Source organism: Ambystoma mexicanum, chromosome 3p, assembly GCF_040938575.1.
Source record: "Ambystoma mexicanum isolate Mex_15411 chromosome 3p, UKY_AmexF1_1, whole genome shotgun sequence".
NCBI lineage: Eukaryota > Metazoa > Chordata > Amphibia > Caudata > Ambystomatidae > Ambystoma > Ambystoma mexicanum.
In genome coordinates, this window is record NC_090925.1 from 778,763,412 (window position 1) to 778,789,290 (window position 25,879).

A 25,879-nucleotide genomic window follows, 5' to 3' on the forward strand; every position below is an offset into this window, starting at 1 on the left:
CTGTGCGATCCGGTAACACAGCAATGTTCTACGTATACGCAATACTGTCTGTTGTTGCTCTCTTCAGTGAATGGCAGTTTTCGGTTCAGGCAGTCAGCTGGGCAATAGACCGCATCAGCCTTCTTCCTCCACTCTGCCTCGCGCCGAGCACCGCTTCCCCGATTACGATCACTCGGCAACGAGCTCACACTGCATGTTGGGACCGCGGCTGTGTTTTCTGTTAACTGTACGTCGCGCGGCTTCGTTTCTCCTCGCTGCGGACTCACAGGTGGATCCTCTCGTACGGCTCCTTTGTTCTCTTCACTCGTCCGCCATTTTAGATCCGGACATCGCAGGTCCCCGCCATCCTAATTATGCACCGGACTGTGGCACCAGCACCTCCCGTGGTTTCCCGACGGTCTTCAAAGAGGCCCCATACGTTCATGTACATGCACATGTGTTTTCTTCCACAGCAGGCATCTGCATTTGCACTTTCGTGACGGATTAATGCAGGATCAGCCGGAGCTCCTCAGGGACCACGTCTCTCTACATGGCCCTGCAGCCACGCCCCTCCCTCTAACAGAAACATTGTTAAAAGAGACATCACCATTCAGTTCAGAATCCGGGGGAAGGAAACCACCCTCTGGGTCTAAGGTCTTTCACCTTGTAGAATATTTTTGTTGGAGCTATTCTAAATTTCAGTTGTGAACACTTTTTTTTGCCAATATCAGGTTAAAGACATTTTCTTGCAAACTTTGTTGCTTTGTTTATAGTGTGAGGGTCAGGATAGGACGTTTTGGACACAAGGACGGCTTTTCAGTTATTGACATCCTGACACAGACAGATCTTTAGTTTTTGATTTTTAGGTGGGGAACCTCTCTTCTTTAGAATAGGGACAGAGAGGCATTTTCGCAACCCATTTTCATTTAAATAAAAGTCTTTAACCAAAAACATGACAATTTTGTGTCCGGCTTTCGTTTCTGATTCCTAATACTGCCCCTTAGTGGACAAGGACTCCTATTCCTGTGAGGAACTCCCTAGGCCAAACACAATAGCAACATATATGGGACTACCTGCTTTGAGGAATAATATGATCCCTGTATTTTTGGCTGAAGGCAATGCTGAAACAAACCAATTTGGAAAAGGAAAAGAGCATATCTCTTTAAAGAGAAATGTATATTTAACTGAGACGAGTGGAGTAATGATAGAGAGATTATCATACGCAGAGGAAACCCCCTAATGTGATCATGCCTGGGAGAGGTGGAGCAGAGACGAGCCGGCCGCAGAGACTGCGACTTTCGAGGAGGTGAAGAACGCCAGTGCGAGCCGCCGGAGGCAGGGCGCATACAACAATGGGGAGACAGTTGTGATTAGCAGGAGACAGGAATCCTGTACCAGGTGGTGGTGCGGGCCCAACCAGATCGTAGTGGGCAGGACGCCCGCCGAAGCACGCCAAGACCACCACGCTATGGAACGCAAGCAGTTCCCTATCGCCAGCACCTGTATATGGCAACAGCCAGAAGGGAAGTTGAGAACGGGAAAGCTGACGAAACCAAAGCACGAGAAGCCAGATACCGAAGAGTACTACATAAGCGAGTGCTGAGCCCGGCAACGTTCCCCTACATATACAGAGGTCCCAGGGAGAACAGGAAAAGCGGGAGCCTGCCGGGGCAAGATTATATGAAGAGAGAAACTTGTCCCAGTCATAAGGATGAGATATTCACTAACACAATGTTTAACTGGAAGTGTGGAAAACAGATACAGAGAATAACGAGCAACCCTGTATGGGAAATAGTTAAACTGGAAACAAATAACATGGAAGGAATGGAAATTACCCTATGTGTTTAAAGGTGAAGAGCGGAGAAAGCCTGCCATGAAATCATGTATTGAGGAATGTGAGATAAGACTACCATGTGAACATGATAAAGAAAGAGACAGCTATAGAGAGAGATAATCCAGGAAAGATAAATTAACAAATTGAATCAAATTCAACCCAAGCTATTAAAGCCTGGGTTAAAAGACTGTGAAAGATCTACAAGTGTAAACAAGACTGTGGGCAAGTATCTCAAAGAGAGTTAACACAAGTATAACAGCAAAGAGCTGATAAGATCTTGTAGCTTGAGTCGTATCAGTGAGATCTCCAGAGGCTATTCCAGAATATTTTATTAGGAAACATATGGATTGAAAGAGAGTCTTTTAAAACACCAGGAGATAAAAGAAAACATGGGGAAGAATAACATTCTCTTGGCCTCGTTTGAGTTGGTTATATTAGTGGTAGGGTCAGGTACAGTTATGTTTGGGCTGAGGACATTTTACTTTGGGACTTCCTGGCGCCCAACAAGCACCTTTAGTTCCTTTAGATAGGCAGGAGGATCCCTCTAGCAGTAGGGAAAAATAGGCTTTATTAATATAATTTAATTAAAAACAAGTCAGAATGTCCTTATATGTCCGACTCCTTCTTCTGACCCGCCACACTAGACATCAGTGCCTTTCCTGTTCACCATAATAGGATTTGCCTCCAATAATAAACCCCAGGGTTGATTTGGGAAATTCATCTAACACCAGCATTCATTCTTGCAGTCTCTTAGACTCTTGGTAAGACGAATTTGCCTCCTTCTAATGACCCAGATGTTTGCCCATGAACTGTTTTCAGAGAGCCCGGTGGTAAAGACTACACAGCTGGCACACAAGCAACTGCCTTTCAATCCCTCCTGAATTTGGATGCCTTTCGGCACACACTTTTAATTTTAAGAATTCGGCCTTGTGACTGTCTGTGTCTCATTCCCTTTGGCCCATTTTTCCAACATGCTATAGTGAGGGAGGCTTCACCAAATTTACTGCTGGAGATGGGGGACCCGTTTGGTGCACTATGGAACAACGGAAGACCACCTAACATTCAGTAAAAGACTAAAGACCTGGCTGGTCAACTCACTGAAATAAACATAGACGCGTGCCTCTACAAACCGTACACCTGGACCAAAGCAAACACGGCACAATACAGAATGATGAACCGAAAATAAAACTTCTCAACACCCAGAGATCACCAGAAACCGACCAACCATCCCACTCCTCTTTTTCCACATTGTCACACCACTCACATACTACACACGCCCAAAGGGCTAGTGAAACAACCCACCAAAAACACACAAGCCACAGACCCCTCTCTAATCATGCTACGCAATCTAATACCTGCAGACAACAAACAACTCATACACTGGATTCCAACCTTCCAGTGCACATAACAAAGCACAGATCGTAAGCTCACACGCAGAGATGGCCAATTTCTTCTGGTTCTGCACGCATAAATTGATGAGCACAGCCTGTATCCCATCTCCCTCACTAACCAACCCTACCCACTTTGCATACAGTGCAACGTGAGCACCTAAAGACTATGCAAATGGCAGCGATGCGTGATATAAATCAACTTAACATAACTAGTAAACAAGAGTGCAATGCCGATTTTACGAGCGAGTCTAGAAACAGCACATTTTGTTTTCAAAATCCATGGGTGGGCACGGTGGGGTTATCAGCAGAGATTCTTCAATGCAGAACTGTAGGTTTTGCTCTCGATATTCAGGCTTAGTCACTGGACATGTCCTTTGGGATGGCACATTTGTTTTGATCTAACTCTAAAGGCATTTAAGGAGATCACTATGCCCCTAGGGTATTCTCTTCTTTTTTGAAGGGTCGCTTTTATGCCCTTGCTCCAAGTGGGGTGGAGGATTATCTTCATAGGGGAGCAAACAAGGCCAACGGCAACAATGGTACATCTGTCCGTCCAAGGGGAGAGGAGTGTCTTGAGGTGCCTCCACCTTCTTTAGAGTCCTTTTAGTACTCCTCACTAGTTATGGGCAAACTTGGCAAAATCTGCTTGCAAAGCAAGAGGGTTTCTCACCCAGAACTCAGTGGGCTGGGGAGAAATCATGAACAAGACCGCAACAGGGAGAGGTGGCTCGCAATTAGCAAGCTTTTCAAACAGTGGACACAAACCTGCCTAGCAAAGGGCAAAATCCATGGGTATGGCCGGGAAGTTGCACACTGAGCTCAGCCATTTTAAATACTTGACTGATAAATCATAACCCAATCAAGAACAACCCAACGATGCACAACGCATTAATATGATAGTGTTAAAGTTTTGACAAACTATAAACATTAAATTAAAAATAAATAAAAAGGAGAGAAGAAACTGCCCATTTAGGTAACCCAAATATCACAGAAAAAGGCCTACCTAGTCATAAACATTATTGGCAATTACACCATTGAAAATACTATAAAAGGGGACACAAGGAAGCCACAAGTGAGTGAGTTAGGAAGGCATTCCAGAGAGTTGCTATGTTTGCAGTACAGAATTTTAGGGGAAGAGAGATTGGCAATGGGGGATGAGGTTTTGGCTCAGTAGTGTAGCTCAGTTTGCAACCCTTCAAGAGAGGTACTTTGCCAAGAGCCTGCTTGGGGTTACAGACAACACCTTCATGGTAGTGAAAGTCCACCATAACTGAGGAGGAGTTGGCCAGCCTGTTGGGGGACATGTACACGGACCCAGGCGGTAACCTTGTATCTGAGGGAAAGAAGAACAAGAGCCTGTGTGGGGTTGCATCTTCAAAGGAGAACACAGAGGCTTTAATCATCTCCTGCTCATGACAGAATGATACATTTAAACCCTTTTAGAATATTTAGGAGAAGGGACTAACAAATCTCCAGAAGTTTCAGTTTGCTCTTCTTACTGAGAGAACACGGAGATGCTGTGCGTTATTGCGGCAACAAATTCCAGGAGAGCAACTGTCCTTTGGGAATCACTGTCAAGGCCAAGAAAGAAGTGTCCTGAGACTGAGTGAACTGAAGGATGCTTCCATGGTGCGACAGCCCTGAGATCTAGTTGTTAGAATAGACAACTGGACTAGGAGGTTAAGTCCCCTTAGACCAGACCCTTTACACGTAGTGTATTTGCTGATTCATTCTGATACTGTTAATCATAGTTCTCCCCTTCTCAAAGTTTAGTGTGCATACCGCTAGATCCTGTTGTAGTTTTTCTTTACCATAACACAAACCCTCTGTCTCTATGGCAGAGGAAACCCAAAACAGAGGGGTTAAGGAGGCTTACTGAAGGAAGTCGGCAAACACGTAGGTTTACCAGGAAAGAAATAGAGATGGGGGCTGCATGTCATTGTTGTTATTTTCCTGGTGTACCCTGCCAAGTAGGGCCACCATTGTTTGCTCTACACTTCTGTTTCATTCCTGAGCACAAAGTGTTTCCAACCAAGAAAAGCCTCTTTTTACCCCAACTAATATGACACCATTTCAGTGACTTCAGTTCATTGTCGAGATGGATTTTCAGAATCAAACCTGTGGGCATAGTGTGAGAGGCCATCATATCATGATGAACATGAAGAGACACTAATGTCTAGCTGAACTCTATCAAGATAGAGTGACTTAGCAATAAGGCTTATACTTACATGAGTGTGGAGGTGGTTAAGGATTCATTTAAGCACCCACAGTTAACTAAATGACTCAAGTTAGGCAGAATGTATAAAACACAGTAATATTTATTATCCCTTGAAACAAACTATTATCAGAGAAAATCACAGGTAGGTAAAAGTACGAAACATACTCTATCAACATATTTACATCCACCACAGGTTGCTCTGGCTAAATAACTCCAACAATTTACCTTTCAAACAGTTGGATCAGATTCACCGGCAGGATAGCTCAGGGGCAACATCTTTGTCTTGGAAGCAAGACAACAAAGAGCCACACAGGTTCAAATCCCAGCCCCACGCTTAGAGACTGGTTTCCTGCATTAGGCACGTAATAAAATATGTTTTTATTAATTCAAGTGGAAACACTAGAAACTGTAATCTAGTAAAGTAAAGAAAAAAAGGTAAGCAACAGAAAACCAATAAGAGTGAGGTAAGTAATGAAAAGAACAGTAAAACAATAGTCCAGTGCCTTAAACAAATTAGGCCCTATCACTTAAAAAGTCCTTCTTTGCTAAAGAGGGGCCTAGTTCACTGATAGTTACAAGTCTCAAAGTTAGCCACCTTGTAGGGGGCTTGGAGCCTTTTACAAAGGCAGAGCAAGGTATACGTGTCCTAATTAATGAAGAGCAAAGCAAATTCTTGAGGGGTCCTGTCGGTTAAGATGGATTTCTAGATTTTAGGATGCCACCTTAGTTCTGGTGAGCAGGGAAACGGAGCCAAAACCCAATCAAGGTATCAATAGAGAGCAGTTAAGGCCTAGTCTTAGGAGAGTGTGAGCATGGTCGGACACTCAATGAATCCACACAAAATGATACACAATAATTTTGCATACACAGTCTGTTCTGTTCTGTTGTACACAGTCAGTTATACAAATACTGTTACTTATTTTAGGCCTTTAGAAAACACTAAAAGATGGAACTAGCAGGTAGTATTATCACACACCTTATGATACAAATATATACAATCACCAGTATGTTAATTTACAGTACTTCATCAAATAACTAAACCTGGTAATGCAGTTAAGTAATGCAAATGCAGTAAAATGATCAGAACCAGTCAAAAGGTTCAACAACTATTTATCAGAAGATAGGTAAGTAATCTCCTTTCTTCCAGACCCAAGGGTAACAGAGGGGTAGGATACCCGACCCAGGTTCGACGACCAATGGTGAGTAAAAGTGGGATGTGAGACAAAGGGATTTATTCTCAGTTTATCCTATAGAGGACAGGGGGAAACTGGCACACTGATGCTTACTTACCCCCTTGACTCTGATTTTCCCAGGGATCACAATGGGCTGACTGAGGGTCGCTGTGGCTGTGATCGTCCATCCTTTGTTCCAGTAAGAGGTGCCCAGGGGTTGTAGGTTCAAGGATTCTTCCACTCAGGTGCAGCTGCTATATAAAATCCCATGTCGGCAAAGAAAGGCAGATTCCAACAATGTAGACCTCTTCAGGACACTTTGCAGGATGGAGGAAGTTGAGTTCCAGCCGCATTCTCCATTTGACGGTAGGTGCCCTTCCAGTCACAGTCACAAAAGCTGCTGTAGGACAGGTTCCCTTGAAGATAGAAAGCTGAAATTCAGGGATCAGGTGACTTGTTGCACAAGCTTGTGGCCACCGAAGTTCCAGACTTGAACACGGAACAACGTTTCTGGCGCGTTAGCCCACGAGAGATCTGGTCATTCCACTGAGCAGTCCAGGGACACTTCCGAAGACTGTGAAGGGCTGGATCCTCGAGAAAGCATCAAGACTAGTTGGCCCCACTGGTCCAAAGGCTGAAGCACTGAAGAGGGTCTTTGCAAATCATTCAGAGGAGCAGGGATTTGCCAGGCCAGGCACTGGAGAGGATGATGGGCCACTGCAGGGACAACTACTGGTTTCACATGTGCCCCAGTTGCAGGCTTTCTGGCACTAGTGCTTTGGACTTGGACTAGACAGTCCTTGCCCCATTCGTGGACCTCAAACACACAAAGTATCACTAGCCCACAAAAGCAGCAGCTTTCCCGGGCAAGTGCATGACCTTATAAGGGCTTTTCTGATCTGAGAAGGCCCGGAAGAAGGGCAAACTACAATATGGCCAAAGAACAAGCAAAAATCTTGATGCCGGCCATTTTAGGATACTATCCATGTTCGGTAGCCGTAGGCGGTAAACGTGAATGTGCACACCAAAAATAATGCAAAAATTGTAAAATGTAACTGTTGTCACTAACTTGTCATTAGGCATATATAAAAGTAACTAAAGTCCCATGTGTAGAATGTTAGGGTGTTGTGTGCAATATACAAATACAAGAATTCAAAAGGGAAACAAAGTTTCCCAATACTGATCATTTGAAGGACTGATCAGTTTCCCCATAACAAAATGAGCAAAAGGCAAGCAAAGTGAAACTGGAGTCTTTACATGCCTTCAATAAGTCAGGACAGGGTCAAAAACAAAGCAAAATGAATGAGCTTCCATAGTAAACTATGGTCGGAAAGGTGCAAAAAGAACATCTTTCCTCTTTTAATCCCACCACCTCAGGGAAACTTGGGCGTGTGGGGAGGGATCCTTGGTCAGAACTCCACTGATCATAACCAGGCAAAGGAGAAGTAGGGTTAGGTCTTTGCGCCTGTTAATGCTATTGAAGGAAACAGGTTTGTAAACTCACCTCCTTTATTCCGATTCTATCAGAACCTACTTCTGGAGCTTCTGTATCCACAGGGCCCTCTGACTTGTGTATTGGTTCGGTTGAAGGGCATACAGGGATCGCTGGTGCAGAGGTCACTTTCGGTATCAGCGTTGGTTCCGGCTAGTCATTGTTCTGCATTCTGGCGTCACAGTTCCTGTGACTGGATAGCATGGCATAAGAAGAAATCCAGGATGCTGATGGCCTTGGGGATTCCCAAGACATGATGCAGGTGGGAGACAATGATAAACACTGCAAACAGACAACAGAAGTTGACCCTTGTGGCAAGGACAAAGCAGGATGTCCTGAATGGCCCCTCTTTGTGCTGCAGAGCAGCAACTGCAGGGGAAGGCCTCTTGTCTCACCAGTTGTCTGCAGAGTCCCAAGTCCATCTCAAGACGGAAACCGGTGCAGCGAGGTAGCCCCTTCAAGAGCTGGTCAGTCCACAGAGTGGTGCCGGGACTCCCAATGGCTTCCAAGGGCAGGATCCTTCAAGAGGTGCTGTTTCCACCGGTCCAGGGGTTGAAGCATTGATGAAGGCCTTTGAGAGATCAGACAAAAGAGCCTGGCTTCACTGGGACTTGGCTGGAGGCAATGCTGGTTGGCAACAGCAACAATCCACTTCTTCAGCAGGATGCTCCTCTTCAAAGGGGTATTGGCTCCAACAACGATCTGAAAAATGGCAGGAGAAGAAGACCTCTCATCCTATATCCGGGCTGCAGTTGCCCCCAAACCCATCAATAGCAAGGATCTGCATTGTTCAAACTGGCATTGGCAGTTCAATCATGGACAACCTCTCCCCACCACATCTACCCAGCAACACACACACACTTTGACCAGGATGTGGACTGCGGCCAGGTAGTTTCAGCCCCATAACCGGCCACACACACACAGGGCCGATTTGCAGGTAAAGCCAAGGCTTTGCCTGGGAAAGGGCTTGCCTTATATAGAATATCCATTTCTGGGACGGCCAAAAGACAAGATGGCCCAAGGACAAGGGAAAATCTTGTGGCACTGCCATTTTACAGTATATATTATAAAAGGCATAATGTGATAAAAATGCAAAAGTGCATGTGAGAAAATCCTTTCCCCTTCCCCGTGCACTGTTTAGAGCACCAAATATTGATGAAAAGTAAAGTAATAGGCTATACTTGTCTCCAAAATTCATATGATGGGTTCAATAAAGGTCTAAGGAGGGAAAGCAGCAAAAAGAAAAGCCTTTATAACACTCAACCCCCCAGCGTAGGGACAGGAAGAACCAATCTACCTCAGGATGGATTTCATGTTCAAGTCTCTTATTCATCCTGGGCAAACTATCACCATTGGTATGTTGACGTCCTTGCCTATGCTTAATGATGAAGGCAAAGCCTTGGAGGCATATAGACAACCTGAGCAGTTTAGGATTCTAATGGATTGTGTCTTCCCACAGATTCTTCAGATGAGATATATTCTTCCTGTGGCAGCAGATCGGCACCATGCGGCTTTGGCGTCAAGATTTCTGTGCGTTCTATATTCTAGTCTGGATGTGACATTGGCTTCTGTACAAATAACCCACATCTAACCCCATGATCTCAGTTAATTTTTTCTGCATTCCCCGTGCGCTTCTCAGGAATTATCTGACATCTCAGAGAATTTCTGCTGATGCACTTGATCATTCTTAACTTGCACGATGAATAGACTCCGAAACTCTAAAATGTACCTGACATTACCCCACAAGGTTTGTCTGTTGTGCCTTGGTACCGATCACACTGTCGCTGATTGTGGTTCATGCCAAATATGACACTGCAGGTATTGAAAAAGAGCATCAAAATTAGCTCTTGCGTTTTCGCCATTGAAGTCGGCCACTACAACCCCTTACAAACCAAAGGTACGATGAGGGAAAGATGTCCGAGATGGTTGAGAGATCGCCAGAGAAATAACAAACCCGATCCAAGAAACACTGAAAAAGATCTCATTCATTGAGCAAATCCCGATATAGAAGAAAACAAGATGAAGATATCCCTCACCTGACAGGCAGGTATGTTTCCTCTCCAAATCCGCCTTAGCGGAGAAATGGAATGAAATTTGACAGAAAATGTTGGAAGTCATTGAATAAGTGCATCCTCCTGCTTTCCTGAGGAAAAAAACAAAACGTCAATCCCAGCGTGCCTGACAAAGCTGGCAGGGTCTCAGTCTCGTCCTTCCCCATGCCCAGGATCCTGGGTACGGTTAAGACCTCAACTAAACTTTGATATCCCTACGATTTTGTTAGCCCTGTCAGCTGCAGCGCTATTCAACGTCGTATTGGCACTGATTCTGAATTGCCCATCAACATAGACGTTTGACCATTCCCGGGCGTCGAGTTTTACTCTGCAATCTAGGAAGGATTGTTTGGGTTCCTTTCGAACTATCTTCGATGAGGACGGCAACCCGATCTGTTAACACCAGAAAAGTTTCAAACGGAAAGCAGACAGGGTGACTGAATCGGCATTCATTGCTAAGAAGCTAGTGGCCTGGACACCTCTCCAGAGGTAGTACTTGAACTGCCGGATTCTCATGCCCATTCTAATGCTGTTTTCAGAAGGATGATGGCTAAGGTCACTGATGCCTTGCGTTGGGACGCTCCAGCTAGGGGTATCGCAGAGTATGACCTCACTGACATCCTTGATAAAGTGCCATTGTTGGAACCTGTGCTGCCCCTTCATGCTGCCATCAAAGATCCTTTACTGGAGCTCTGGAAGTGACCCTGCTCAGTGCAAGCAGTACACAACGATCTGGCTAAGAAGTATAAACTGGCATCCTTTGACCCGGATTTTCTCTCGAAACATCCCTCCCAGGACAGCCTAGTGGTGCAGACAGCAACATTTAATGCCGAAGCAAGCTCATATCCTTGTTTCCTTCCTGAAAGGGATAACAAGAAATACGACTCCTGTCTAAAGATTTTCGCTTCAGGCAGCATGCCCTTAAATGCCATTAATGCAACATGCACACTTGCCAAATACACCAATACGTTTTGTGCGGTTATATCGGTGGCCGTGGAGCACATCACAGAGGGAGAAATTAGACCGCTTCAGCATTATACTAGGAGATGGTGAGGAACCCAAGTGCTCCAGTCTGGTCTGGATGCTGCAGACTGCGTGGGTAGGGCCATGGGTACAAGCTCTGTGTTACAGATGTTTGCGTGACTCAGGAAGTCAGGATTTGCACAGGATGTGCAATCCAAGTTACTTGACATGCCATTTGATGGCTTTCACTTGTTTTGGCCCTAAGGCAGATGATACGTAGAAAAATTGCAGCCATCTAACATAGCGGCAACATCTCTGAGAGCGGCTGTACGTCATCCCACAACCCAATGGAAAGGAACGCCTTTTAACTACCACAGCAACGCTAGTCAAAAGGGAAAACAATCAACAGCCAGACAAGGTCAAAGAAGGTTTTTGAGATTGAGAAGTAGAGGTTAAACTCCCCAGTCCACCCCAGCTTCAGTTCTTTCCAGTACGGCACCAGCTTCAAAACCATTCTGAGATTTTCAAATCCTACTCCTGTAGGGGGGCGCCTACTGCATCGTTCTACAAAATGGTGTAACATTACTATGGAAGCATGGTCCCCAAGGGTACTGCCTTCCTTTTCTATGCATTCCACAAGATTGCCACCCTTTGTTTCAGATACGCTACCTCCGCATGAGATTGTCTCTCTACTGGAGATGGGGGCCATAGAAATGATACTGCATGTGGAGAAAAGCAAAGGGTGGTACTCCCTCTACTTCTCAGTACTAAAGTGGAAAAGAGTACTGCAACCCATGTTGGAACTGAGATTCTTGTACAAGTTCCTCAGGAAGGACACGTTCACGATGATGACACTCTCGCAGATCCTTCAGACCATGGAGTTCCTGGATTGGTTGGTTTCGCTCGACTGCCTGGATGCTTACTTTCATGTGCAGATTCTCCCAAAACACAGAAAGTACCTGAGGTTTGTCATTGCAGTTCCCACTACCAGTTCCATGTACTGCCTTTCAGGATCACCTCTGCACCAAGGGTTTTCACCAAGCTGTTGGCAGCCAACCTGAGAAGCCGGTGGGGGGTGGAGGGGTTCACATTTTCCTCTACTTAGATGACTGGTTGATTGGAGCCTGTTCCCCTGATCAAGCTCTGGTTCACCTCATCTGCACCTGCCACCTCATGCACAAGCTGGCCTTCTCCCTCAACTTCAGTAGATCTAAAGTGACACCCATTCAAATGCTCCAATTCATTGGAGCGGTTCTGGACTCTCCCTCAGGGATGTCTTTTCCTCTAAAGGACATGGTTTTGCACATCCAACAGATGGTCACCAAATTTCTAAAGGCCAAAGGTTTGCCAGCCCTGAACTTTCTATGCTTGATAGGTCTCAGAGGCCCAGTTGAGAATGAGATTATGGCAGTGCGCCCTGAGGTCTCAATGGTCTCAGTTCTCAGACAGCATGATGGATCTGCTGCGTGTCACACAGGATTGCTTGTGGTGGGCTCACAGAGAGAACTTGATGGCAGGACAACCCCTTTGACAACTGTGGCGGGAGGTGACCATGGTCATGGATCCCTTTGTGAACGGCTGGGGCACTCAACTGAACGAGCTGACGGTGAGCGGGCTGTGGGCCCTGGGGCAGATAGAACTCCATATAAATGGGTTAGAGCTGAGGGCAATCAGACGGGCATTGTTGGCCTTTTTGCCTTCTATGCAGGGGAAGACTGTCCCCATCATGACGGACAACAGTGGCCATGTACTACCTCATCAAGAGAGGTGGTTTAGGGTCACTCCCCCTGCACAGAGAGGTGATGCAGCTCTGCTTCTGGGTGTTACAGAACAAGATATCTTTGTCAGCAGTTACCTTGACCAGGATGGAGAACATCACAGTGGATGCTCTGAGATGGCAGGGCTTGGTCTCCCATGACTGGTAGCAGTGCCAGGAATTCTTTTTGGAGACCTTCTCCCTTTGGGGAACCTCTCGGGTGCATTTGTTTGCATCCAGTTTCAGCAGATAGTGCAAACTATTCTTCCAGGAAATGTCCCGCAAGAGGAGCACTGTGGGAAGCCTTTGTAGTGGACTGGACATTCACTCTATTCTATGCGTTGCCACCAAGTCCAGTCTTTCCTCAAGTTATCAGGTGGTTGAAGAGGCACGTGACAACCATGATCCTTTTACCCCCGGATTGGGTCAGGAGGACATGGCATCCGGTGCTTCAAGATATGGCCATCTGTCCTCCGTTGCAGCATCCCCAGAGAGCTGACCTGCTCTTACAAGAGAGAGGCCTTGTTCTTCCACGAGCATAGACACACTCAACTTGCACGCCTGGATTCTGAAAAGGCTGAGGTATGGCGACTGAGACCTTCTGAAGGGCAGTATGGAGGTGTTGCATTCTGCCAGGAGACAGCGGGAAGCGAAAGTGAGGGAAGCTTTCCTTCCCAAGAGGTGGGCTTGAGTGACTGGCATGCACCTGAGGGCCTCAAGGCCTTAGGAGCAAGAGAAGCTCCTGTTGCAGGTCTTGTGGGCGAAGGCGGATTGAAAGAAGCAGTTTGCTGGGTCTCGAGGAGCCACAGAAGCAGAAGTCCTGCAAGTGGCGAGGGGATTGTAGGGGCACATCTTACCCAGTGAGATCACAAGCTGGTAGTGACCCAGGAGTAATCCACACCCGCTCACATGTTCTAGGCAGGTGTTCGTCGACTAAGCAGCACTCGCTTATGAGTTGAGGGAATTCAAAAAGGATTTTTGAATGCCGAACATTTGAAAAGCAGCGACCGCAGCACTCGCATATGAGTGAAAGTGGTTCTCAAGATAATTTTGAATACCAAACTATTGAACAGCAGCGAAAAACCTTATGTAACAAAACCAAATGACTGTGACTTTAAACTTGTGAGCCCATGGAAAACCCAGCAAGCCGAGGGGGTGATATTGTTAAGAAATAACCCTGACAAGCATTGCCCACGCCAAAAGCCAAAGCAAATAAAATCCAACAGATATTGCCAACAGCAGGAAGGGGCCAATGAATGATTCAGAAGTGTCGAGACTTGTTGCCCATACTTGGTACAATGCATGGTACAAGCTAATATTAACTCCCACTGTGAAAGCCAAGGGAGAAGCAGAATAAGACCCTAGCCTTGTCAGCATTTGGTTACTTGTGCAGTTGGGAAACAAGGCTACCTTTCTGTAAAAGGTTTTTCAGAAGGAGAGGAGCATTGTTTTCAGAAGAGTATTAAAGAGCACTAATGTGAATCTTGTTTTCCCTGAAGAGTTGATAAAAGTTCCAAAGCTGCTAACTGTTGAATATTGTGATGCTGTTATAAATCTTGTGTCAGTTGATCTTACCCACAAAAGCATTGGTTGTTGTGAAACACTGTCCGAGGGAGGGGAATATACCCGGATGGCAAACCGTTGGAGGAGTAGACTTGGCATGGGAGTAGACCAGGTGGAAGTGCTACAAAGTGGGCCTGACAGAGACAATTTATGTTGCTTATATTTCTGAAGGGAGAGCTGTGCAAAGCTATCACAAAGAAGTTGTATTTCTGTAGAACTTAACAGTTGTGGCAAATCAACCTGACCAAGACCATCATGTTTGTTATTGATGAACTAAGAAGTTGTTCTTCGTCGAAAGAGGATAAATCCGACAATGAGAAGAAACTTCTTCTGCTTTCTTTGTTGAATCATTGGAGTGGTGAAACTTTCTGTTAACAAATTGAAGTTGCCAAGAACGGTGGTGGAATTTTCTATCCAGCTCTTTCCCTGAGTGGGAAGGTAGCTGGGGGTACCCATTTCTTAATCCTTCCCACTGCCAGCCTGTATGTGTGCAGATGTTGATGTTGGATTCCTATACAATTGGGGGTTTTAAACATTTGTTACGTACTTCATATGTTTAACCGATTAAAGATATAGTCCACTCATTTGGGCTTGATATCATTTAGAACTTTATTAATCACGGTGGGTGCCAACATGTGTTACAACCATCACAAGGTCTTTATCAAGGCTACAGTCATTATTATGTATACATTTGTTTGTTCAGATATTAGTCATCATATCCAAACATAAACGTGCAAGGTGCAAAGTGAATGGTGATTTCAGTGAGTAGTGAGTGTAGTGACGTATGAGACGTGTTCACAAAGGCAATATTTATATCATGACATCAATAGAACTTCATGATTAGTACACCACTGTCAAATGCAGCAAATTATTTACAAAGTTATTGTCGTTGTATGTATTACATTCAGATTGATATACCAGTAAAATGCAGCAGGAGAGACATTGATGCACAAGGAAAAGAGAAAAGAAGAGAATGATATGTTGGTGGGAGGAGCAAGAGGAAGGGTCTAGAAGTGAGAGTAGAAAGGACGGGGTGAGCATCGGCATGAGTGAACAAACCTGAATCCAACAGAACAAGCGCAAGACACAATCCCAAAAAACCCATTGGAATACTAATAACTGGATAGAGTAAGCACAGCTACCAAGCCCTGATGGAGTTTAGACAGCCACCATTTTAGGAAGGGAACTCTAGCGTAAGACAGTTTTGTTAGACTTTGGGGGTTACCGTTCGGTAGCATTAACTGTGCTTATGGATGTCTGTGTTGAGGATGAGTCTCCAAGGGAGGCAAGAGGTAGAGGAACGTCCTTCGGGCCCACAAAGAAAGATTTAATGAAAACTTAATAAAAATCCTTGAACTGTCACTGGACCTCAGTGTTTTGTGTGCCATCTCGGATAGGGCTTCCCTACTTCTCTATGGAGGGAAAGCAGCAACAAGAAAATCTTTCCTAACAAACATTGGTGGAGTGAGTTGAACACAGCTCTGCTGGCTTCCTGCCACCTGTTCTGGAGCCTCTCAGCACCTCACCACCAACTCTGTGATTATGAAGCCTTGCGAAGCGTAGAAGAGCATCAACCCATCCGAAAAAGACACCCATATGTCATAGTGCACTCTGCCACAAAGTGCCAATCGATTGCACTGTACCACAAAAAGCAAAGCTGATTTTGGACCACGCGTGCCTTGTTCCGTTTATATTCATGCCATCCACATTTTGCCATTTCTTACTTTTCTAACAGTACCTATGAATTTCAGGTTTTGATGGCTGTGGCAGGGTGTATCACTCATACAGTGATGTTAACCTCATGCAGTGTGCTTGATAATGCCCCAGGCCTTTTGTAAAGGTGTCTCACCCTGCACCTTTTCACATAGGATCCTGTTGCTATCAGATGCTAACGGCTGGGGATGTGAGCAATGAGAAGGTAGGTTGAGCTTGAGGTGCTGGTGCTACTACCCCCGTTAAATGGCAAGGAGCCACCTATTAGTGAAATGATAAACAGTATCTCAAAAGGCTGTAAAAAACCCGTATCGAAGGTAGATTCGGGCCAAACCAGTGTCGAGATCTGTAAATAATGTTCCCAATTCAGCCAATCTAAATAAATAAAGACATATGCGTAAACATTGCTGTCGGGCACTGTGGTCCTCCAAGGACAATCCCTTTATTCAAAGTCATACTCGGATAAAGAAAGCTTACCTAAGGAAAGCCTGTTTCCTTCAGTTTTGGAATGTAACCTGACCCCTATCTTGACCGGTAGATTCTTCATAGCATTATTAAGTAGCAAAATAAAAACTCCACCTGAAAGAAATATAAATGTTTGCACGAGACAATGTTCAAGAACATGTTTGAAAAGGGTTTTGCATGCAGTAGAGGCAACCCCTAGGTCTTCTGTGTATAATTTCATTAAATATTGTCTATACCTTATACACAAACTGAGTCTGAAAGACAAATGTCTCACCAATTGTTTCCAGGGTGCAAGTTCTATGGGAAATATCTAAAACATCTGCTTCCAAATCTTTTGCAGTGCTGAGTAAATCATTGACAGATAATAACAAGTACTCACCAAAAAATATCCATTAGAAGATAAAGGGACTTACCAATAGTGTTTATAATGGATACTGGACCTTTTCTGCAAATGTGTTCTCAAGATTTCAACAAACATTCTGTTATCTCTGAATTTTCCGGGAGCCCTCTGTGTCGGGGAGGAATTAAGGGACCTGGAAGAGGGTGACGTGGCACCATATATGCCCTAGGATGTTACAGCTTTTGGTTGGCTTCCTGTGCTGCCAGTAATGGCACCCCACAGCCATGTGACTGTGTGTAATTAATTAAAAATACTCTCCTAGCTTAGTGTGGTAGCTGTGGTATTTCAAGAATAGGAAATTGCAAAAGAAAGGGTGTCCACCAGGATTATGGAGGGGTTAGCAACTGTTTTTCTAGGAGCAAGATGAGTAATGTTGTTTTAATGGTAGTAGATGTTTTCATGGTTACATCTGACTTGCGTATCTGGTGCTTAATAGTGCACTGGTGAGTTTTGAGATTTTTCCATGGTTAGTGTTTGTAATGAAGAGAATTTCTATTAGTAACATCTCTGTTGGTTGATAGTAGGGAGATGCAGGTATTTGTAAAGATGAATAGCAGTGGTGTTGAGTAACTGGAAGTATTCATGCTTGACTGTGAGTAGGGCGTGGAGTGGTAGTTTATAGAAAACTGACTGAGTAACCTTGTACGGGAATGTGGCTGTTAAGTGAAAAAGTGGTATCATTGACTATGGGTGACTGGATCGATGTTGTGTGAGTGACTGTTGGCTCCTATCAACCGACTAGGGTGCTAGTAACAATGGTTAGTGGTTTGAGTGAACCAGCAGCTGTTGGCCTGCATCCTGACTTTGTGAGCTGGTGTTTTCACCCTACATATCCTTAAATGACTCCATGCTTTGATTTGTTTCAGTTACACTGTGGGCAACTGGACCAGCTCTCCATTCTCCTTACAAACCTGAACTTCCTCTCTGCACATGCGACCCTCGGCTTGCTGCCCCATCTCTGTGAGGTCTATAGTTTGTACTGTAAGTAACCCAGAGTGTTTGTGAGTTTATGACTTAGAAGCATGTCTTTATGTGATGAATTAACAGGACCTCTTTTTTGGGGCAATGTACCCTGCATAGGTTGCATAGGCATATGTGTGCCATCTACAGACATTTGTGTCCTTGGCCTACCAAAACTGGTTTGGTTCCTTGGGCTCACAAAATCTTTGTTTAAAACAAAGACCGGAAGTGATGTCTGGGAGATACACATGTATGCAAATCTTGTAAAGGAGCAAAGTGACCTGGTTCCAGACTTACATGATCCATTAAAGAAAGACAGACAACTTTTAACACTGAACGTTTGAGAGATGTGCAGTCACGTGTCGAATAACAAAACCTACGAAGATGATGGCAATGATATGATATGATTCATTTATAATGAGCCTGTACACAAGTGTTTATAGCCACGATAAGACAAGGAAGGGGAAGACAGAAGGAGGACAAAACAACAATCTTAATAGGCCTTGTGTCATTCAGATCGTGCAAGTGCAGGGGAGGTAGTCGGGGAGAGGAGAGTGTGTACTGGAACGCGTAAAGGCTACCAGGGAGGTGGCTCATAAGTGGGGGAAGTCAGGGGACTGTAGGGTTGCAGATACAGTCCAATAGTGGTAGGAGGCCCAGAGGCAGTGCAAGGGCAACTGGTTTTGCAGGAGCCTGGTCCTGTATGTTCAGAGGGTGGCCAGGTAACCATTTTGCGCAGCAGACAGGGGCATTAGCAAGGGAGAGGGAGAGAGAGAAAGCGGAAGCGAAAAGGAGGGTGTTGAGTTGCTTCCGGAACCTTAGGTGGTCCTGCTCAAGTTTCAGAGAGGCAGGGAGGCTGTTCCAGTGTCTTGACCTAGATTAGTTCAAAGGATTTTCAGAGTACCTTGGTGCGGTTGCTAAATGTAGAGGCTCTTCTTCCTGCTTTCGTTAGCGAAGGGCGCACTGCAGTTCCCAACTGAGTTTAACTCTGTGTTGTTTATGTACCGCTCCTATAAGTGATAGGGATTCTGGTCCTTGTAGTTGCATTGTTAGGTTGTAGAGAATCCACACTCCCCCATTGTTTCTAGTAGTTCTACCTCACTGGAGGAAGGGAATAGCTGGCAATTCAGTATTCCCCTGTGGGATGGAGTAGTTCTGGTGCTGCACATCAAGCACCATTTTCTCCAGAGCAAAATAATGTCTTGGTGCGTGCAGAGTCTTACTGGGACATGTAATTCTCTTGGGCACCAATGACAAAGGGGCCCACAGTTGCAGATAGCTATTCATTCCTTTTGTGACACTGTTTGAATAGTAACCACAGGGGACATTTTTGATAAAGTGTGATGCAAATTGTGCATTTTAAAGAATATGTATTCAGCATCACTGATCACAACTACTAGCCGCAGAGTGAATGTTCTCATCAAACGGGCCCAAATTTGCCAAAAGAGTGGCCCACTTTGACCATAAAACTGCCCCACACCAGCATTTTATGTTTTTGTTTCGCCTATGGGCATATTGCCCTGTAGGCCAGTACGAGTCTGGGTGCATGAAGGGCTCCACCAACATAGAAGGATGCTGTGCTGCTGGCTAGTCACCACCGTCTACTTAGGTAGAACTACTAGAAGCAATGGGGGAGTTTTGATCCCAACAACCTAGCACTACACTACAAGGACCAGAATCCGTAGCACTTACGGAAGTAATACTCAATTCCTGAAACTGCTTTCCCGAAGAGAGCACAAAGCATAAACGCCCTTGAAGGAGAACAAATACTAGTTGCATGGCAAACTCATTTGAGAACTTAATCACTTTTTCTTGCTGCCTATTTGAGGTAATTGCTTGTCTGTTCAGAATGCATTCTTCTGCAGTGTTGGAGTTAGTCTTGGTTCACATACTTAGAGTACTTCCCCTCACCAGCCTTGGGATCCTCTCTTATCCATAAATCATGTAGCCATGTTTAACTTGTAGCACATACAACTCATTTATGTCCTCTACGGACTGACCATTTTGGGGGAGGGGCTCTGGACTCCACTCAGAGGCTATCATTAGAATGTTAGTTGTTTATCATGCATTTATTTACATATGTGGTCGGTTTCCCTACCGCAACTCTGAAGAGCATTTAGTCTTTACTTAATTTTCAAGATTAAAATGTTTCATTTGTGTTGAAAGCGAGCCCTTGTCAGTGCACTACTATATCTGGCATTCTGAATTGGGGCAGATGCAAAGAAATGTAACCACCACACAGAAAAAGGGTGAAAAATCACTTGTAGATGAAAAGCTAAAAGGCTGTTACCATATCCATGCTGCCGGTCTGAAAGAGCTGTCCCATGCTGTCTCTTCTATAACAGTAGCCACCCCCTATTCTATCCTATACTCTATCCCTACCACTAATAAACTAAACAATATAAACTTCTCCTAAGCAAGGTTGCTCCTACTGTACTTGGCTTCTGGTGGCTGGTTTCTTGAACCCTACCCAATCATGTATTTGGCTCTCCCGTCCTCTGGGCCTGCTGATACAGTTCAAAATAGGGCCTTTTAAGTATTTCTTTCTTCCTAGAGAAGGTTACTCCATACCCCTGTGCAAGTGTTCTTAGCGGTTAAAAAAGTTAATCTCCACATTAGTCTAAATGTATCTCTAAATCTGTTCCTTGTTTGGAACAGCAGTATTTGTGAGTCCTTGTTGCTCCCCTGTTATATTCGGTATTTTGTTCAACCCTGATGGGTCTTTTATCCTCCTCCTGGGTTTTCACACGTTTTATCCCGGCACGGTCTATCTGGCCCTTCCCACTGTCGGGATGCTATTCGGGTTTCTCCTCCTCATGAGATATTCTGTGGCTCAGTCCCTAGTGGGATATCCGACCTTCCAGGTCGTCTAGTTCTCGTGTTGAATTCACCTCCTCGTGAGGTATTCTCTGGTTCAGCCCCTCTTGGGCTATCCGATCTCTCAGGTAGTTTGCTTCTGGTATTACCTTCACCCCCTCATGGGGTATTCTCTGATGCAGCACCACATGGGCTTTCTGGCCTCTCATGCCGTTTGGTTCTCATATTGCATTCACCCCCACGTGGAGTATTCGCTGATTCAGGTGCTTCCCCCTCTCCTCCCCCTCTCTCTATTGACTGCATACATGTTCTGCTGCACCTCTGCTCATCAGGGGAGGCAGCATCATCGTTTGCTGCAGAACGTGACTCTGGTGTCTTTGCAGTCGGGTCTTCAGCTTCAGTTTCTCCAGTCTGCGACCAACAGTATTTCAGTGCCGGGATTGCTGGACGCCAGTGTGCTGCTTCGGTGGCAGCTCAGTACTCCCGCTGTTAGGCAGCTCCGGGCTCTCCACCTTCCTGGATTCAGCAGCATTAGCAGCATTCCATGGGATCCAGGTTTTCACCACCTACCAGGCTCTCGCTGTGGTTCTGCCTCCAGGCTTCTCCTGGAAGTGAGACTTCCCTTTCGCTGCACTCCAGCACAGGCTTCAGTGTTTCTCCCTTAGGTTTCAGGTCTCTGAAAAACCAGTGGGTTTTTCACTGCTTAGACCGCGGGCATCCCTTACTTAGGTGCCAGGGCATGACCATCGCCTTTGGATCTAGACCCTGGGGGTGGACAAGTGCAGGAGGATCACCTGAGTGAGGAGTCACCGGGGAGTGGGGGAGGAACGCTGATGGCGAGACATGTATCCCCCCTCTCCAAATACCTCTGTCCCATCATATTTTATAGGATATTCCAACTTCCCAGATCTCCTTCCCCCCCTTTCCTACACAAACACTGAGCCGAGGAAGAGGAGGTCTGAGGCTAAAAGGAGTAGCACCCATGCAATACATCGGACATGTTCCACTAATAAGACAGGTTCAGGCACTTCTCCTCACATGGTTAAAAGGTGGAACACTGAGACACACTCTGAGCAAGGCGATGAACAAGAAGGAGCATTTCTTCCAGGGTGACAACGAACCAGGTGGAGCAGAGCAACAGGACGAGGGACGGTACCGAGGTACGCAGAAACCTTGGACACCCCGGCGAGAGATCGTTACCTCCGAAGGGCCTTGAAAGTTACGCAAGGAAGCCCAGCCAGAGAGAAGAGACAAACCTCTCTTGTGTTTCAAGGATACCAGCCACCCTGCCGGGTGAACGGCAGAGTTGGGGAGGTGCAGCGGCAGTTGTGGTATCAGCCTTGACTTCAGGATCAAAGCCGCGAAAGACGAACATGAATTTACACAGCCTGTGAGTTGATGAAAGCAATGAAAATCCAGTCCGTGTTAAATGACTTGACGACAACAGTATCCAACTAATGAAGTTTGCGTGTGTGCCGATAAGACGCGAGAGAAATCAAAGCATTGTAAAGAACTGTACATTAAAGATACAAAGTTAGAGTGGTCCATCGAAAGAAGATTGCCCAATCAAAAGTCTCTGTTAAATGTCTGATGCCGTTGAAGCGGCAGGAAGAGTAAGAAACTGAATTACAGGATTTGAACTGTTAGGTTTGGTCCCGGCAGAGGGAAACCTGGATGTGAGAGATGTCTTTGAACTTTGAAATAAGCACTGTGTTCGAAACTACATTTACCAAGAGGCCTTGGCGTAGGAGAGAAAAAGTGATGTTTGAGGTTGAAGTGGTCATGCCTAGGTAAGAGCAAATGCCTCGCTGTTTGAACATCTTCGCAGTGGAAGGAAAGTGAAAGGAGGCTTGAGCCCCACAGAGGGGGCCTATGAAGGTGTGATTGAAGCTTGGGGAAGGGAACCCCCACTAATTGTTATTGAAAGGTTTGAGCCAGGCGGAGGGAAACCTGTACTGAATTGTGGTAACCAGAAGGAAAGAAACTTCTGTGGGCCCTGGTCCACAAAACGAACTGCATCCTTGTGTCCAAAGCTAGAGTGTGCCGCAAGATCCAAGTGTGCCACGTTACCCTGTGCTATAAAACATGGGAAAAGGAGTTTACTCAGCCATACTGACATTTCTTTTGAACACTGATTTTCCTTTTTTGCATTACACATTTCCTTTACACATTTATTGTATGAGAAAGAGGGCGGGCATTAGGTTTATTAGTATAGGCCATTTTATTTTGACTTAAGACTGAATAGGACTGTATTTTCTTTTTGTTTGATGGTCGAGAATACTCCCATCTTAGTTATAGGGCAAGATATGAGTTGTCCAACCCTTTTCAAACTATCAATAAAGATTTTAAAACTTGCATCTCTTGTGTCAGTGTCTACTTGTGATACCCTGCATCCCTCACAGGTCTTTTAAGTTCCTTCCTGAGCAAGAAATGAGACACCATTGGCTCTGTTCTTCCTGTATGGGCGTTAACCAAATCAGTTCAGAAACTAAGCCATTCACCTTTTAAAGGGCCCTACACATTATGATGTTGCTCAATCCCCATTATACAACAAATACAGGATTCTGAATAAAAGGGAGGTGTAGCAGCTTTACTTTCAGATTCCTTGTCTCATAAAGGGGGGTCACTCTCAGTGAGATCCTGCTTGCCCTGTCTCATAGGGGGTGTTAATCCTAGTGGGCTCCCTCCTTAGTCCCAAAGGGGGTGGCTCCTCCTTGGGGAAAAGGGAGGAATTCCCAGGATTCATCACAGTAAGTAGTAGAGCAGCAAGGCTTAGACCCAGGAGGTATGTGAGAGTTGTCTAGGGCTACAATGACACACAAACAGCACTCCACAATTCCATTTAGATTACACAGTGATTTATTAGGCCTTTAAAATGCACACTTAGTAATTAAATATCTAGGTGAGTATTCCCACACAACTACTATAAAATACATATAGTTCTGAGGCTTGTGGATCTACTTAGATCACAGGCCGATATCTAGTAGTAGCCGCATGGTATTACATTTTTTGTTTTCGAAACTCGAAAAGGGACGTTGACAGGGTATGCCAGTAATACTATCCCTAGTGTGACGTCCACTGTACCCATGGTCCTTCACGCGTCGAGGTACCTCAGATTGTTTTTGTCCGCCATCGTAGTTGGACACATATCGCAGAGTTCCTTCTTGGCTGACGCGATTATTTATAAAAAGTTTGTTAGACTTTCTTTCTGTCCTTTCGACAACCGTAAACTGCAAAATCTCCGGCAACAGCTTTTGAGGACAAGACCATCCGTCGACAACAATGACTCTCGTATCGACAGACTTTGTTTTGCGGCCTATCTAGGCCTCCACGGGCCTTGGCCCTGTACAGTAGGGAGAGCGGGGGAGGTTGATATGCCATCTCACTTAGAGAATGCATATTCCCCTTTACTCCCTTGTATTTCACCGAGCTGCCAGCTTTCCATGCTATGGAAAACACAACTGTTTACATTTTGTCCTTCCTGTAACAGGAGGTTTTCCTGGAAGGACTCACACAGGGTGTGTAATTTCTGCCTTCCTAGGGACCATTCTGAAAAACAATGCAAGTCCTGCAAACTGTTTAGGCCAAAGACTTTAAAGGCCCGAAAGACTAAACATTGGGCACACCATACCATGCAGGCATAGGACACCATGGACGTTGAGGGAGCCTCCAGTGATGGCAGCATGCATTGGCGTCCTAAGTGACACAGAGGGCAATTGGGTTCTGATGGATTCCCACGTGTGAGCCCCCGACTCCAACAGGCAGGCCAGCGTTTCTGCTACAGAGACGACACTCAGCGGCTCAAGCACCTCTATTACACACCACACCAAGCACATCCCCCATCGCCAAGAGTCGACCACATTGTCGACCAATAGGCTGGACACGGTGTCGAAGGGAAGGTCCAAATATTCCCTGTCCTCTGGGCCATCGCGGTCACGATCATCATACAACAGGCCCTCAAAACACACGCCAAAGTCTGTTTCCAACACTGCTCCAAATCTGGAAAATTCTCAGGTTCCGGCGACTGTGCGTCGAAAGATGCATCAATGGCCCTTGCAAAAGGCTCTAGAATGAGTGACTTAATTAAAAAACACGTCCCTGACACCCTACTGAAGACCAAAACGTCAAAAAACTCTAAATCCTCGAAGCCCCAAGCCTTAAAATCACAAACTACACATCGTACAAACAGCAGGGACTATTCTACGCCTTTTATGCGCAATGCATTACAAGCAGCCCCCTGCTTCAGAGCCTCTACACATACCTGCTCGCTCAGTGTTGCCAAGCTCCTCCTAATGGACCCCAAAGCAATTTGATAGGGTCATGAGAATGTCTAGCTTTGTAAGTTTCTTTGATCAACACCCAGATCAACTTCAGGGCCCCCCTCAAGGCGATGCAGCCAGCAAACGGCCCAACACCAAGAGAGCCTGCCTGGACCCTACACAAACGAATACCTTGTCATACCATGACGTAGGTCAGGACACACATTATTATGACACTGAAGGCCCACAAGACCCTGGCTCATTTACGTACCCAGAAGACCAAGGAGACACGGGGCACTTGGACCAATACTATGATGATGACGTGTACGTCATCCAATCCCCAGACCATACCGATCAACCGGTGGCTGATTCCCCGGTGGACAACCATCTGCAGTACAATGACCTGCTCTTAAAAACTACAGAACACTTTAAGATAGATACCCAAGAAGCTCAAATCGACACCTACTTTGTAGAGGACATCCTTGAGGATAAAAGATCTGCAGCGCAGTTCATCGCTCTGCTTCAATCGGTGCAAAGGCGGATTCAGCCTTCTTTGCTTACCCCCCCAACCTGACTAGGGCAGTTAATCCACACATCGAAAAGATGTTTAGGCCAGCCCCTTCAGGCCTGTTGTATATCAGGGGACTGATTAAGCCTGACCCTCTTGTAGTGACCACCACAAGGAAGAGAGCTGGCACTCCCTTAGCCTCTGGCAAAGCTCCGCCGGACAAGGGGAGCAAACAAATGTACATCTTAGGCAGGAAAGTGGCTTCCTCAGCCGCCTACCAGGTGAGGATAGCCAACAATACCACACTACTGTCAAGCTACAATTGTCGCGAGTGGGAC

The 25,879-nt window shown here is 45.6% G+C and overlaps 1 protein-coding gene across 5 annotated transcripts in view; it reads left to right on the forward strand.

Annotated features, from left to right (window-relative positions):
* Window positions 1–25,879, forward strand: part of TEP1 (telomerase associated protein 1) — a 2,409,067-nt gene that overhangs the window by 1,681,104 nt on the left and 702,084 nt on the right. For all 5 annotated transcript variants that reach the window (XM_069651741.1, XM_069651744.1, XM_069651746.1 and 2 more), the window contains one exon: window positions 17,864–17,978. In XM_069651741.1, the coding sequence (XP_069507842.1) occupies window positions 17,864–17,978 (115 nt within the window). The remainder of the gene's footprint in view (window positions 1–17,863; window positions 17,979–25,879) is intronic.